Source organism: Ixodes scapularis, unplaced genomic scaffold, assembly GCF_016920785.2.
Source record: "Ixodes scapularis isolate PalLabHiFi unplaced genomic scaffold, ASM1692078v2 PGA_scaffold2__306_contigs__length_199485367, whole genome shotgun sequence".
NCBI classification, from domain to species: domain Eukaryota; kingdom Metazoa; phylum Arthropoda; class Arachnida; order Ixodida; family Ixodidae; genus Ixodes; species Ixodes scapularis.
In genome coordinates this window covers 70,063,728-70,078,060 of record NW_024609857.1, presented here as the reverse complement: position 1 = coordinate 70,078,060, position 14,333 = coordinate 70,063,728, and the positions used below count along the sequence as shown (strand labels likewise).

Genomic DNA, 14,333 nt, shown 5'->3' with positions numbered 1-14,333 from the left:
TTTTCCCCGCTAAATTTAGCGGAAGATTTTCCCCACTAAATCTAGCGGAAAAATTTCCCCGTTAAGTTTAGCGGAAAAAATTTCCCCGCTAAAATAAGCGGAAAATTTGCCCGCTAAATCTAGCGGAAAAAGTTCCCCGCTAATTCCCCGCTAAATCTAGAGGAAACATTTCTTCTAAATCGAAAGCGCGCATTAGAGGAGGAGGTACATAGCCTCCTCTCCGTACCTTCCCCTCCTCCTCCTCAAGAGCTGCGCTCTGATTTGGTGTTACAGGGAGTTGTAAACGGCTTTCATTTTTTTTAATATATATTTAGACTAAAAGAAGCTTTTAGCAGCTCTGACCAGTAGTAAGCCCAGGACCAAAGATTTCACATATTGCGCGCTTTCGGCACCGCTGGTCGCGCCGTACGTCGAGGAGGCTTCCGTGTCGTCCGTTGAAAAATAGCACATTACTCTCTCCGTACCCGCTGGCTTGCCCGAACCACCAGAGACGTAGAAACCGCAAGAAAGGTATACCCTTACATATGATTGCAAGGCGAGCGAGAGAGACAACACCGGATTTTCAGCCTCTTGCGACGGCGGACAACCTCCTCCGCAGCGGTGCATCCGGTCCTCCACCTTCGCAAGAGGCTTAAAAACCGGTCTTGTCTCTCTCGGTCTTTGTCTGTTGCAGGTGTGTGAACGAGGCTGCTATCAAACCGCACGTCGCGCTGATGCCATATTACTAGTAATAATTACCGCCTTTACTGGTTGGTGCAGGCTGAGCCATTAGGTACCGTGTCTGGTTACTTGGCGGAATTTATTTGGCGCGCTCCTGCTCATCCCACTATAGATTGTCTATGGTTCTGTAAGGGGGGCCCCTATAAAAATGACACGATAAATATTGCTTTTCAGGACGCCTCGTATGCGGTCCCATCTCGAGTACCACGACACAAAGCCAGATAGCGGACAAGTTGAATTTCAGTTTAAACGCATCGACGAGAGAACGTGTAGTATCCGTAACATGTGCCTATCTTTTGAGTGAAGCAACGCTATAATAGGAAATCTGCGCTTACGGTATAAGATAGCACACACGCATAAGAAAAACAAATGATCAGATCCTTTAGTTTTGTCAGTTTTTGCCGAAAATTTAGCAACCTTATGCAAAGCGCGAGACAAAGAGTCGAGACGAAAATCGTCATCTTGGCTATACTTGGGCTATGTTCCAAATCTTACCCGAGTAACCTGCCGCCTACGTCAGCGGATAATACCACGTGACATCGCGATTAAACGATCCGCGACTCGATTTTGGAACGGCCGCAATAATCGCCTGGATACTATGGGGATTGGCTTCGTCTTGGGCTACGACAAAAAGAAAACAGCAGCGATGGCAGACAATAGCAGACGTTCCTTTTGATCATGACGAAAGCACTCGAAGAGACGATAATATTAATGACGACGCGGTGTTTTTTTTTAGGTGGATCCATCAGCTCCTTTTTACTCGACCTCCTTTTGAGCTCTATATCATGAAAGAAATTACTTACTCCTTACAGATAGAAATAAAAAAATATGTGTTTTTATTAATCAGCGCGATTGCCCTAAACGTACATATTTCACGCATCTTAATTGGCACCGATCATGTTTAGCAGAAAATGATTCCACACGGTGTAGTGGTACAGCGCGGGGGTGCTTTCTCAAGAATGATATGAAACTTACATTCGCTTTGACGCGAATATGAATACAATAAAATGTTTGACGCCTCACTGCTTTGCAAGCGTTATCCTCTCATTACGCAGGCTCTGGAGGAAACAAAAATAATACCTTATATTTACTGCATTCAAACATTTTCATCCTTGAACGTCAGAATACGGCATTCCCTTTAACGCCGAGGACGAGACTGCGGAGAAGCTCCTCTTTACACTCGCACCCTGATAATAACAAATTAACAAGTATGTATACCTTTCCGGGGAAGGTGCACGGTCTGAATGTAATGCTGTCAATTCGTGCGTTAAAAACAGCAAATCGAAATAACCACACATGCTGCATCTCATTCTTTGTCATTTCGAACGTCGACCACCAAAACCAACGGAGCAAGCGAGCTTAGCGGTTGTCGGCGCAGAACGCAGACGACGAACAGATCACGTGGCGTATTTACTCGATTTGATCCGACGTTACCCCCCGATCGAGGGGGGTAGCGCGAGTAATTACTCCGGAGTAAACAACCTGCTCCTGGAACGCAAGTTCTGACGTCATCGAGTAAGCTGGAGTAAGTTTGGGAACGCCACGGTACGAAACCTTTACTCCGGAATCGGATCGAGTAAATTTTGGAACACAGCCCCGGTTTTGTCACACTGTTCAAACATTGTGCAATAGACGGTCTGCCGACATTCTCTGAGGCGCCATCTTCCCTGTCACATTGGCCTCACAAAATCTGTCTGTAGACATTAGCATACATCTGGACCAACACACTGTTTGTAAACAAGCCCGCGTTTGCCCACACAGGCTGCGGGCAAATTGCGCGTGCGCAGAAACCAGATTCCCCAGAGGCGGCTGCGCATGCGCAGTGCCGACAGCAGCGCCACCACAGCTGCGTGACGTCAAAGGACTGAGTTGGTTATGAAAATAAAGCAAAGATGTCTGAAGCGCGTTCACAGACAAAGACAACGCGGTCCGTGACGATACGCTTTTTTGGCGCTGCTTGATAGGCTCCGAAGGATCGTGGTGTCGCTTGCAATCGGACGTAAAGTGAAACGATCGAGTTGTGCAAAACCTAAACTTTGTTGAACAGGTACGTGTCATTATTTACCTCTCTGGCATTAAATTCTCGGAAATCACAAAGCAACAAAACTAACGAGTTTTTTGTGTTTTTTTTTTTTTTTCATTTCGAATTACTCGACATTCCGTCGTAGCGTCCCCATAACACGAGCAGAAATATGCAGTTGGCGCCACTCCGTATAGGAATGAAGGAATAAACAACTTGGAAACATTTTCGGCGACGCTAACAGCTGTGTGCTCTCGTTTATTTTATTTTTTATAATAAAGTTTTCGCACAATAGCTTTGTTTCAGGAGTGCCTTAATACTGACACTATAGTCAGACGCATCCGGCATCGTCGGTCGTGTGCAGGTAAAATACTTCACCCTTTCTTACAATGCGAACGAGGCGATAAAAAAATTGAAGAATCGATGACTTGTAGTGGAGTTGTCAGGTGATTAGATTTCTATTTTGGAGCTTGTTATTGCGGGGATCTGAGCTCGCCAAGCGAATACGTACCTCGGCCAAGTCGACGGTAGTATCCATTGCCCGCAGCCAAGAAAGCGCTAAACAAAATAATAATAAAAAAACAAACAGGCCGTCTTCTCAGTCCCTTTTTCTATTGGTGACGTCCGAATCTCCTAAATGTAACCGAAATCAAACCTACGGGCGTGATATTTACGTGGAATGAAGTGTATTGTCTTTTCAAACGCAACGCCGACTCTGTTTCCAATCCGATCCCAGCCAACGGGCGAATAGGGGGTTGGATGGCACATAGCTGCCCTCCGAGCCTTGCGCCAGCGAAGCCACCGGAAGTTCGATGCTGGTCCTAGAAGTCGGGTGTCTGCTGGGCTTCCCAGTGCATTCAGTGAATGTTTTGTTCTGTGCTGTATTATCGTTATTTGTTTTTGAGTGGGTTTTAATAATCCCGTTTTGAATTATATCCGAAGAACAAGTCATTTGAACGTGGGACATATGCACACTGGATCAAGTAGGATCTCAAAATTCTCACACCCAATGGCTTCCCAAGAGACTACTCGGGTTTACATGCGCTGTTACTGCGTAAGATGGAGGCCCTCTTGAGATGACAAGCAGAAATCCACAACCCTAGACGCTGGTCACACTAGCACTCAGAAGAGTTGAGAAGCCCGTCAAGCGCTCATTTCCAATATCCTCTAGGGGGCTGGATGGCGCAATGAGCGAACAGGTATGAAGTCAAGGGAAGTAAGCCGTTTGTCTAAAGGCAAACGACTTACTTGCCGTGACTTCATATACCTATTCGCTCAATGCGTCATTCAGCCCCCTAGTGGAGATTGGTAGTTCAGCCGGTCGTACGAAAAGCCAAAAGACGACGAGTGCCGCGATGATGGACTTTCGGCATTGCTCGATTGGCTCCCTCAGATCGGAACTTTGGCTGCTGTTGGACTTTATGTGAAACGGGGTGTAGCAGCAATAAAAGCGGACTTTCAGCTGTGCCTCTACATATTGCCGCGCGCGCAGCTAGCCAAGCAGGCAACGCGCGCGTGGCCTAACGGTTATCGCGCTTGCCTCCCACGTGAAGGACCAGGGTTCGATTCCTGGCCGCGGCTACGCATTTCGTTGACACTGTAATGAGATGTTCTGGTGAATTCGAGAACCGTCTAGCTGATTCGAGTTTAGAATGTTCTACGCGTCGAACCTTCTACATCGAATGCTCCAGAACTCAACGCGTGTACAAAAGCGGCTCCGCCTGGCAAGCAGAGTTCAGTCTCGCCCCAGCGTTCGACTCTGCTGCCACGCCGACTTCGACGCCCGCGACGCTCTATTATTATCTTTTGTACTCTTTTATTTTTGGCACAAGTTCGCCACATTAAACGTTCATTTCTTCCTGTTTATTTGTTATTTTTGGTCACCACCCGTGATATTTTGGTGGAGGTGCTGGGTAACGCATGTCCATGCAGCGTACCCCTCCCAGGGCCCGCAGTGCAAGTCCGAGAGCAAGCCCCCGAAGACCCGACGAAGACACCACCAAGACTCGATTAAGTCGCCGCATTCAAGGCCTACACCCGGAATTTGGACCTTTGCCACCCAGGACCGTGCAGTCAAACAGGACGACGATGAACAACCAGTCGCCGCAGACCTCGACCGCTCCATCCGTCGTCTTCATGCGCGTCGCCCCACGCAACCCGACGCCGTTCCATGGTGAGGCCCATGAGGATGTGGAGGATTGGCTACAGCATTACGAGCGAGTGGCCCGCCATAACCAGTGGACACCAGAGCAGTGCCTTCACAACGTCTACTTCGCTCTGGAAGGCACGGCGCACACCTGGTTCGAGAACCACGAAGCGTCGATTTCGACGTGGGAAGAGTTCCAGGCCGAGCTGCGACGCACCTTTGCCAACCAGCAGCGACGACAGCGTGCCGAAGAACTCCTCCAAGCAAGACACCAAGGGCCAAACGAGAGCGTCACAAGCTTCGTCGAAGACGTTCTCCGCCTCATGAACCGCGCCGACCCAAACGCTCCCGAAGAGAAAACGTTGCGGGTCCTAATGCGCGGCGTCAAAGAAAACATCTTCGGGGGCCTCGTGCGGAGCCCGCCTACGACTGCCCAGGGTTTCATTACTGAGGCCGCCAACATCGAACGTGCCCTTCACGCACGGGCCTCACACTACCAGAGACTTCCCGGCTTCGCTGCCCTCTCGCCGTCCAGCTGCAGCATCCCGGACATCCGCGACATCATCCGGGGCGTCGTCCGGGAAGAACTCAGGAAGCTGCTGCCTGCTGCCAACCAGCCGGCTTCGCTGTCGATAGCCGAAGTGGTGCGCGAAGAAGTTCAGCGCGCAGTTCAACCGGAGACTCCTGCCAGCGTGGCCGCAGCCGATGAGCCGACGCTGACCTACGCCGCAGTGGCCCGAGGACCGTCGCCAACTGCTCAACACTACCCGGTGGCGCCACGACGAGACCCATCAACGCAGGCGTGCCCCCGACGCAACGACGAAGTACGTCAGTACGACCGCCGAAAACAACAGGCGCCAAGGAAAACCGACGTGTGGAGGACAGCGGATCGACGACCCATCTGCTACCACTGCGGGGAGGCCGACCATATCTACCGTCGTTGTCCCTACCGGCAAATGGGTCTGCGTGGGTTCCACCCGAACGACCCACGCCCGAGGTATGGCGAACGCCCTCGCGACATCGAGGAGTACCTCCGAGGTTCGCCCTCCCCAGTGTCGTCTCTCCGCCGTGAAGCCCGCTCCCCATCGCCACGACGTTCAGCCTCCCCAGCACCACGATCCCGCCGAGAGAGCCTGTCTCCCCTGCGTCGTCGGGAAAACTGAGTGCGGCAACGCCTGGAGGTGACGTTGCCGAAAACGACGGAAGCAAACAGCCTCCAAGAACGCCGGAGCGCTCCCGCTCTCTCGACGCCCCGCATTGCAGCGACGCGCCTGCAACGGTGTCCAACAACCCAAACGTTGTTATCGATGGCCAAAACGCATCGGCACTCGTTGACACCGGGGCAGACTACTCAGTATTGAGTGGGAGGCTCTCTCGCCACCTTCGAAAAGTCACGACGCCGTGGGATGGACCGCAGATACGAACCGCCGGAGGACACCTCATCACGCCTGTCGGAAGGTGCACCGCTCGCGTCGAAATTCACGGCGAGACGTGTCCTGTGAAATTCGTCATTCTACAAGACTGTTCCAGAGACGTCATTCTCGGCATGGACTTTTTGTGTGAATACGGCGCCGTCATCGACCTTGGAGAAAACAGATTGACGCTGCGGACACCTGTTCCGCCTTCAGAGAAACTCCAAACTGCGTCAGCCGCCGTCCGAAACGCTGCCGACCACGTGAAGCTGCCGCCGCGATCAAGTGTTGTCGTACCCGTCGTGACCGATGCAGCTACCGGTAGCGAAGTTCTTTTGGAAGGTAACCTCCAGTTGCTTCTGGGAAGAGGAATAGACGTCGCACGAGGAGTAGCTGAACTTCAGGATGGCCGCACTGTGGTCCTCGTGACGAACTTCCGGAACGAAACGCAACACCTCACAAAAGGTGCAGCCGCTGGCCACGTCGAGGATCTCCGAAACTCCACCGAAATCGCCGCCATTACTGATGAATCCTCGCCACCTCAGCAAGACGGTACGTCGCCAGCGCAACTCGACATCGACCCTAAGCTTCCGGACCCGAAACGACGGCAGCTGATTAACCTCCTCGCCGAATACCGTGACTGCTTTGCGACGTCGTCGAAGGCACGCCAAACAGCCGTTGCGAAGCACCGCATCATTACCGAGGACGACACGCGCCCTGTGCATCGATCACCGTACAGAGTCTCCGTTAAAGAAAGTGAGGTGATCCAGGAGCAAGTTCAAGAGATGCTGAACGACGACATAATCCAGCCATCAAGCAGTCCGTGGGCCTCTCCAGTCGTACTGGTTAAGAAGAAGGACGGAACGCTTCGGTTCTGCGTGGACTACCGGCAGCTGAACGCAGTGACGAAGAAAGACGTCTACCCCCTCCCCCGAATCGACGACACTTTAGACCGGCTGCGCCACTCTCGATACTTCTCATCAATGGATCTGAAGAGCGGCTACTGGCAGATCGAAGTCGACGAACGGGACCGAGAGAAGACAGCTTTCGTCACGCCGGATGGGCTGTACGAGTTCAAGGTAATGCCCTTCGGACTATGTGCGGCACCAGCAACTTTCCAGCGTGTTATGGACACCGTACTGGCAGGACTAAAGTGGCAGAGCTGTCTGGTCTACCTCGATGACGTCGTGGTGTTTTCCAGCGACTTCGACGAGCACTTGTGACGACTCCGAGCTGTTCTTCAAGCCATACGGACCGCTGGACTCACCCTCAAGCCGTCAAAGTGTCGGTTCGCCTATGACGAACTGAAGTTTCTAGGTCACGTGGTTAGCAACGAAGGCGTGCGCCCAGACCCTGAGAAGACTCGCGCCGTCGCGTTATTTCCAGCGCCGACAGACAAAAAGGCCGTGCGAAGATTCTTTGGACTTTGCGCCTACTATCGTCGCTTCGTTCGGGATTTCGCACGGATTTCCGCACCGCTCACAAACCTCACGAAGGACGCCGAGAGGTTCGAATGGGCCGAGGAACAGCAGCAGGCATTCGACGAGCTGAAGCGACGACTCCAGACGCCTCCGGTTCTTGGACATTTCGATCAGGATGCGGACACCGAGATTCACACTGACGCAAGTAACGCAGGACTTGGCGCGGTACTAGTTCAAGTACAAGAAGGCACCGAACGAGTCATCGCCTACGCAAGTCGGACACTGTCCAAGGCAGAGAGAAATTACTCCACGACTGAGAAAGAATGCCTTGCGGTCGACTGGGCAATCACGAAGTTTCGTCCGTACTTGTACGGAAGCCCGTTCCGCGTAGTCACGGACCACCACTCGCTCTGCTGGCTTGCGAACCTCAAGGACCCGTCAGGACGCCTCGCTCAATGGAGCCTCCGGCTACAAGAGTTCAACTTGACTGTGGTTTACAAGTCAGGACGCAAGCACAGCGACGCTGACTGCCTGTCCAGGGCCCCTGTCGAAACACCTTCCGGCAGCAGCGACGACGATGATGACGAGTGCTTTCTAGGGGCAGTGAACACCCATGACATGGAACGACGTCAACGAGATGATCCGGAGCTGCGAGCCTTAATCGAGCACCTGGAAGGGCGCGGCGGTACCGTACCCCGTGTTTTCTCACGAGCCGTGCCGACCTTCGCCATTCGACAAGGTGTACTCTACAAAGAGAACTTCGGGGACAACAACTCGCCGTGGCTGCTGGTAATCCCGACCGACCTTCGAGGGGAGATCTTTCAAGCATGTCACGACGACCCGACGTCCGGACACCTTGGATACAGCCGGACACTGGCCCGTATTCGTGAAAAGTATTATTGGCCCAAGCTCCCCAAGAACGTCCACCTGTACACACGATCATGCCACGAGTGCCAGCGACGCAAAAAACCTCCGACGAGGCCGGCCGGACTCCTGCAGCCTATTTCTCCTCCAACTGCACCCTTTCAGCAGATCGGAATGGATCTACTTGGTCCTTTTCCGCCTTCGACGTCGGGGAACCGCTGGATCATCGTCGCCACAGATTATCTCACGCGGTACACCGAAACGAAAGCTCTTCCTTCGGGGACTGCTGTGGAAGTTGCCAAGTATTTCATTGAGTCCATCGTCCTCCGGCACGGCGCTCCAGAAGTTCTGATTACAGATTGCGGATCATCGTTCATGGCACAACTGACCCAAGAAATCCTCCGACTCAGTCACACCAGCCATCGTCGTACAACTGCGTACCAACCGCAGACCAACGGGCTGACGGAGCGACTCAACAAGACAATCGCCGATATGATCTCTATGTACGTCGACGTAGAGCAGAAGACGTGGGACAAGGTGCTGCCCTACGTCACGCTCGCCTACCATACGGCGGTTCAAGAGACCACTGGATTCACCCCTTTCCAGCTGGTACATGGTCGGAAGGTAACGACCATGCTAGACGCCATGCTGCCCCATGAGCCATCTGACAACGAAAGCGACGACGCCCAGGCGGTTGCTCAACGCGCCGAAGAAGTTCGCCAGCTCGCCCGACTATTGATTCAAGACCAGCAACGCGTCGACGCCGGCCGCTACAACCTTCGTCGCAGGGACGTCCACTTCCAGCCCGGAGATAGGGTGTGGGTATGGACGCCCATCCGTCGCCGCGGCCTCAGTGAGAAATTGCTGAAACGATACTTTGGACCCTACAAAGTGCTTCGTCGACTCGGGGATCTGAACTACGATGTGATGCCCGACGGAACACGGACTTCGTCACGGCGCCCTCCACGACCGGAAGTCGTCCACGTCGTGCGACTGAAGCCGTACTACGCTCGATAGGACTGTGGACCGTATGTGTTCCAAATGACTCTTTAGTTAACCGTTATTTCTATTTGTTTTGTTTTCGGATTGCATCGGGACGATGCACTTTTTAAAGGGGGGAGTAATGCCGCGCGCGCAGCTAGCCAAGCAGGCAGCGCGCGCGTGGCCTAACGGTTATCGTTTACAGATCACACGCTCGTTGAAGAAAAAGGCAAGCCTGCTTGGAGCCATTATGTCGAAGGCTTTTCCTACACTAGTAACCTGTTAGAGCAAACGTGCATGCCCGGCTTCGAGCAGTGGTCCGTTATGCAAGCACGTTTAAAAAACTACATGGTGAAAAGAGACAAGTTCATAAATAGAAATTGTATAATGCTCAACTGATCCTATGAAAATTTGATTGGGTGGGTTTCTATACATGTGTGGCTTCGGCAATGGCCAAGAAGGCCAGCTTTTAACTCTGTAAATATAAACGTTTTTTTAAAAAAAAAAAAAAAAAAAAAAAAGCCTAACGGTTATCGCGCTTGCCTCCCACGCGAAGGTCCAGGGTTCGATTCCTGGCCGCGGCTACGCATTTTGTTGACACTGTAATGAGATGTTCTGGAGAATTCAAGAACCGTCTAGCTGATTCGAGTTTAGAATGTTCTACGCGTCGAACCTTCTACATCGAATGCTCCAAAAGCCAACGCGTGTACAAAAGCGGCTCCGCCTGGCAAGCAGAGTTCAGTCTTGTCCCAGCGTTCGACTCTGCTGCCACGCCGACTTCGACGCCTGCGACACTCTATTATTATCTTTTGTACTCTTTTATTTTTGGCACAAGTTCGCCACATTAAACGTTCATTTCTTCCTGTTTATTTGTTATTTTTGGTCACCACCCGTGACGATATGAATGCTGATCGCGCATGTATGTATGTATTTATAAGTTCATATGTATGTGTACGCACGTAAGTCTTTATAAATGTTTGAGGTACTTAGTCCTTGCCTTCAGTCTTCAAGAAATTGTTTGTTTTGTTCAGAGTATGTATGTATGTATCTATGTATGCATATGTGTACACCTCTATGTATGAACGCATGTATCTCTGTCTCCATGTTTGCCCTTGTGAATGTACGTATGCATGTGCAAGTGTGTATATGCGTTCGTTCTTATTTTGTTTTTACGGAGCACATAAAAAAAAAACCTCCATTTTAATTGACAGGCATCGCAATAGCCTACATGGTTCTTGAGGAGACGAAAACAAATGTTTGTTTTATGTTTTTTAATTAACTGAAAATATCTGTATTATTAGTAGCAGAGTTTCTAATTTAAATTTTTTCGGAATTAACATTCACGCCGAATATTAGATTTGCAGCCCACACTCAAATCCAACCAATTTAAAACAATGAAGACTCAGCAAAAGCCATCAGCTACTCGAGAGGAGGTCAAAATACAGAAATGCGTCTTCGCAAAAAGTCGGTTTCTCTTCTGAGTTTTCCAGGGATATTAGATTATTGAATTATTTCAACCCTTTCGTGCTACGTTTGTACTTAAAAAAACAAAAACAAAACTAAATTTGGATGTTTCTTTTTTAGACAAGCACCAGTCACGGCATATTTGGCCATGAGCAGTACCAAGCGTGCTCCTGCCACTCAGCTGATCAACGGGGAGGCATGTGCGGCCTATTATAACCCCACGTTTTACATGGAATCATTGGGGCTCGAACATCAAGAGGGGGACATCATTGAGGTGACCCAACCTATTCTCATTTAAGTTGCAACGGACAGGCGAACGCTTCCGTACTCTAAATTCACCTGTTCAATAGTTCTTAAAAACTATTGAACAGGTTAAATTATAGAGTAAATGGGTAAGGATAATAATTCACTCAGGCATCAGTTAGTATCTATGTGTTGTTGCTTTCGAATGAAGCAGTCACTTCTAAAAAAAGAAAAACAGAAAAGAGCAATTATCCTGATGGATAAGATGTCAATTAATGCCATCTAGTAAAATCCTGTACTCACGAAACATATGGGGAGTTTCGTTGTAATACGCTCAGTATGATTTTAATTTTACATCTGCGTCTGCTGCACAACATGCCTAGTAGACCTACAGTCTTCTCAACAACTTTGAAGGCAATAGAGCATGTGCAAAAACAAAAACGCCAACTAGTGTACTCATGATCAATTACCCAATAGTTCTGCCCGATAAACAATGGTCCCGGCAAAGTGGGAGTCGTGCAACTAAAATACGACCCCCTGCTGCAAGTCTAGTACAAACCCTTCACACAAACGTCTTCGATAAAGACAGTTACTGTCCCGGATCACCAAGTTTACTGCTTGAGTGACGAGTCTTGATACCTCGTTGCCGAAATTTTTTTTTTCCAAAATTTCGCGGCCGTTTTTAGTTTATTTTTTTTGAACCGAAACTGAACAGCGACTCATTGGGTGAACAAATAAATCGTACTAATACCGTGCGAACCGAGTCAATTGCAGATGCGTTTCGTGCACAACTAGAAAATATGAAGAAAAGAAACAATATGGGGGCTTCTCATGACATGATGACGATAGCTGGCAAGAATTTTGCATATGGCCTATTTGCGACATAAAATGCTATTGTAACCTGCAGTCGCAGGCAGTTTAAACAAAATGCAGGACACGGTGGTTCCCCAGCATCTAATTATTGTTGACATTGTGGTATGAGACGATAAGAGCGAGAACATAAGAAACCACGCCCTGCGTTTCTTAGGCTGTTGGTTACTACACTTAACTTTAAATGATTGACAAGGGAGTTCAATGCTTACTACTTGAATCTGAAAATGCAGTACTTAGAAGATAAATACTTAGATAAGCATCTTCAAAACCACTCACCAAAGCTTCCTTTCAAACGTTACTGTAAACTTGTACTGCAGTTTTTTAACTTTCTACGGCCACGGATAGTAATAATGACGGTGCATCTGATGAATCCATGTTTCCCAGAGTATCGATATATCAAAGTATCATCCCTGACTAGCTAACAAACTACTAGAAGTATAACAAGAAGTTACAATTGTGTTTGCGTGTGTTTTAATTAAACCATTGACGATAGATTCGCAAAACCCGCAGTCACTCTACTCAAACATCATGCGAAAGAGCCGCGCAGTTCTCCGCAGCAATTTATGAAAGAGTTATCCGCGGATACGGCTCAAGCACGTTCTAAGCATTTTTGTTTCATGCACATGCGTGCTTAGATAACGTCTGAAGAGAGTTTTTTTATGACAACTGTAAGCAAGCCACACGCTTCAGACAGCGTCTGCAGGCTCTCTTTGAGTAAGAAGTACGAGCAGTGAGACCGCAGCTAATTATGATGACAGCAGGAATGAGTTGAAACTGCAACAACTAAATAAATAAAAACAAAACGAAACCTTTAGGTGACTTTTCCCAGAACGGGGACCCATTTGGTTCAGCAAATGATCCAGCTCCTCCTGAACAAGGGTCAATCGATGAAGACATTCGCCGAGTTCACGAACAGGGCCCCATTCCTGGAGATTCAGGGACTGCAGGAGTCGTCGTCGGATGCTCCGAGGCTCCTACGGACGCACCTTCCGATGAACAGACTGCGGCTCAGCGACAAGGCCAAATACGTCTACGTGGCCAGGAATCCTTGGGACTGCTGCGTGTCCAACTTCCACATGGTGCGGGACTTTCCGTTGTACGACTTCGCCGACGGAACTTTTGAGGATTTCCTGGGCACGTTCCTGGATGGTAAATTCGGCTTCGGCGACTACTTTGACCACGTCCTCTCGGGTTACGAGCACAGACACGATTCTAATGTGTTTTTTGTGACTTACGAGGAGATTCATAGGGACAAGGCGGGAGTTGTTTTCAGGTTGGCACGCTTCTTGGGCGAGGAGTACGGCGATATGGTGCGGAGTGACAGCGAGCTTCTGAAACTCGTTTTCGAAAGGAGTAGCGTCGAATTCATGAAAGATGTACTGCGAACCGACGCAAAAGGGATAGCGCAGTTGCTTGGGCGCGGTGATGTTCCGCCAGTCTCAGGAAGCGAAGAAGCAAAACGGGCCAAGTGCAGCCTTGTTCGGAAAGGTGAAGTTGGTGGTTGGAAATCGTACTTTTCGCCCGAAAATGTAAGACAAATGCAGCGTAAAATTGACGAAAAGTTCGAAGGTACGTGTATTATGAGTCTTTGGATGGACATTGAGCTTGCTCATACGCATTAAGTCATTTTTGTTGTTCAATTCGTGACTGTAACAAGACAGAAAGCGAAAAAAAAAAAAAAGGTATTGAGTGATGCATTATAGAAAACAAAGAGACATATGGGAGATAATGTTAAATCCGTCTTTTTAGATCAGTCAGGTGATTGTGTCATTTCAACTTTTATTTAAAAATTTATACTTTGTGCATGTAGCACTGTGATGCTTATTAAATACACGCAACAGGATTTTGAATAAAGCTTTATGACCCAGAGTATAGTTTCAAAAACGTGCTCTGTTGAACTCCTTTCGTCGTTTTCATACAAGTAGAAATAAAGTGTGTTTAGGAGTTGAGATGTTTGCTTATGCCCTTCTGCTATGAATTGTTCATGGTAAGCTCACGTTTTAACAAACTCTTTGAATCCTAATTGGTTAAAAACTAAATTTCTAGATTAAGGCCCTGTGGTGATCGTCATGCAACTGGTTTCAATCAGCTACAGGGATGCCCCCAGAGAGCATGACCGGGCCACGTTTTAGTACTATACTCGCGACTCCAGCGACCTATAGGGGACGCCACTATCGGGCAAATGTAGC

At 49.3% G+C, this 14,333-nt stretch overlaps 1 protein-coding gene across 1 annotated transcript; it reads left to right on the top strand.

Annotated features, from left to right (window-relative positions):
• Positions 1-12,998: 12,998 nt before the first annotated feature.
• On the top strand, positions 12,999-13,766 carry LOC115310270 (sulfotransferase ssu-1-like). Its single transcript, XM_029968615.4, has one exon. The coding sequence runs from the start codon at positions 12,999-13,001 to the stop codon at positions 13,764-13,766; it is 768 nt and encodes a 255-aa protein (XP_029824475.2).
• The last annotated feature ends 567 nt before the right edge of the window (positions 13,767-14,333 follow it).

Coding starts and splice junctions, on each gene's coding strand:
- LOC115310270 (XM_029968615.4), top strand. CDS start 12,999: ATGATCCAGCTCCTCCTGAACAAGGGTCAATCGATGAAGACATTCGCC.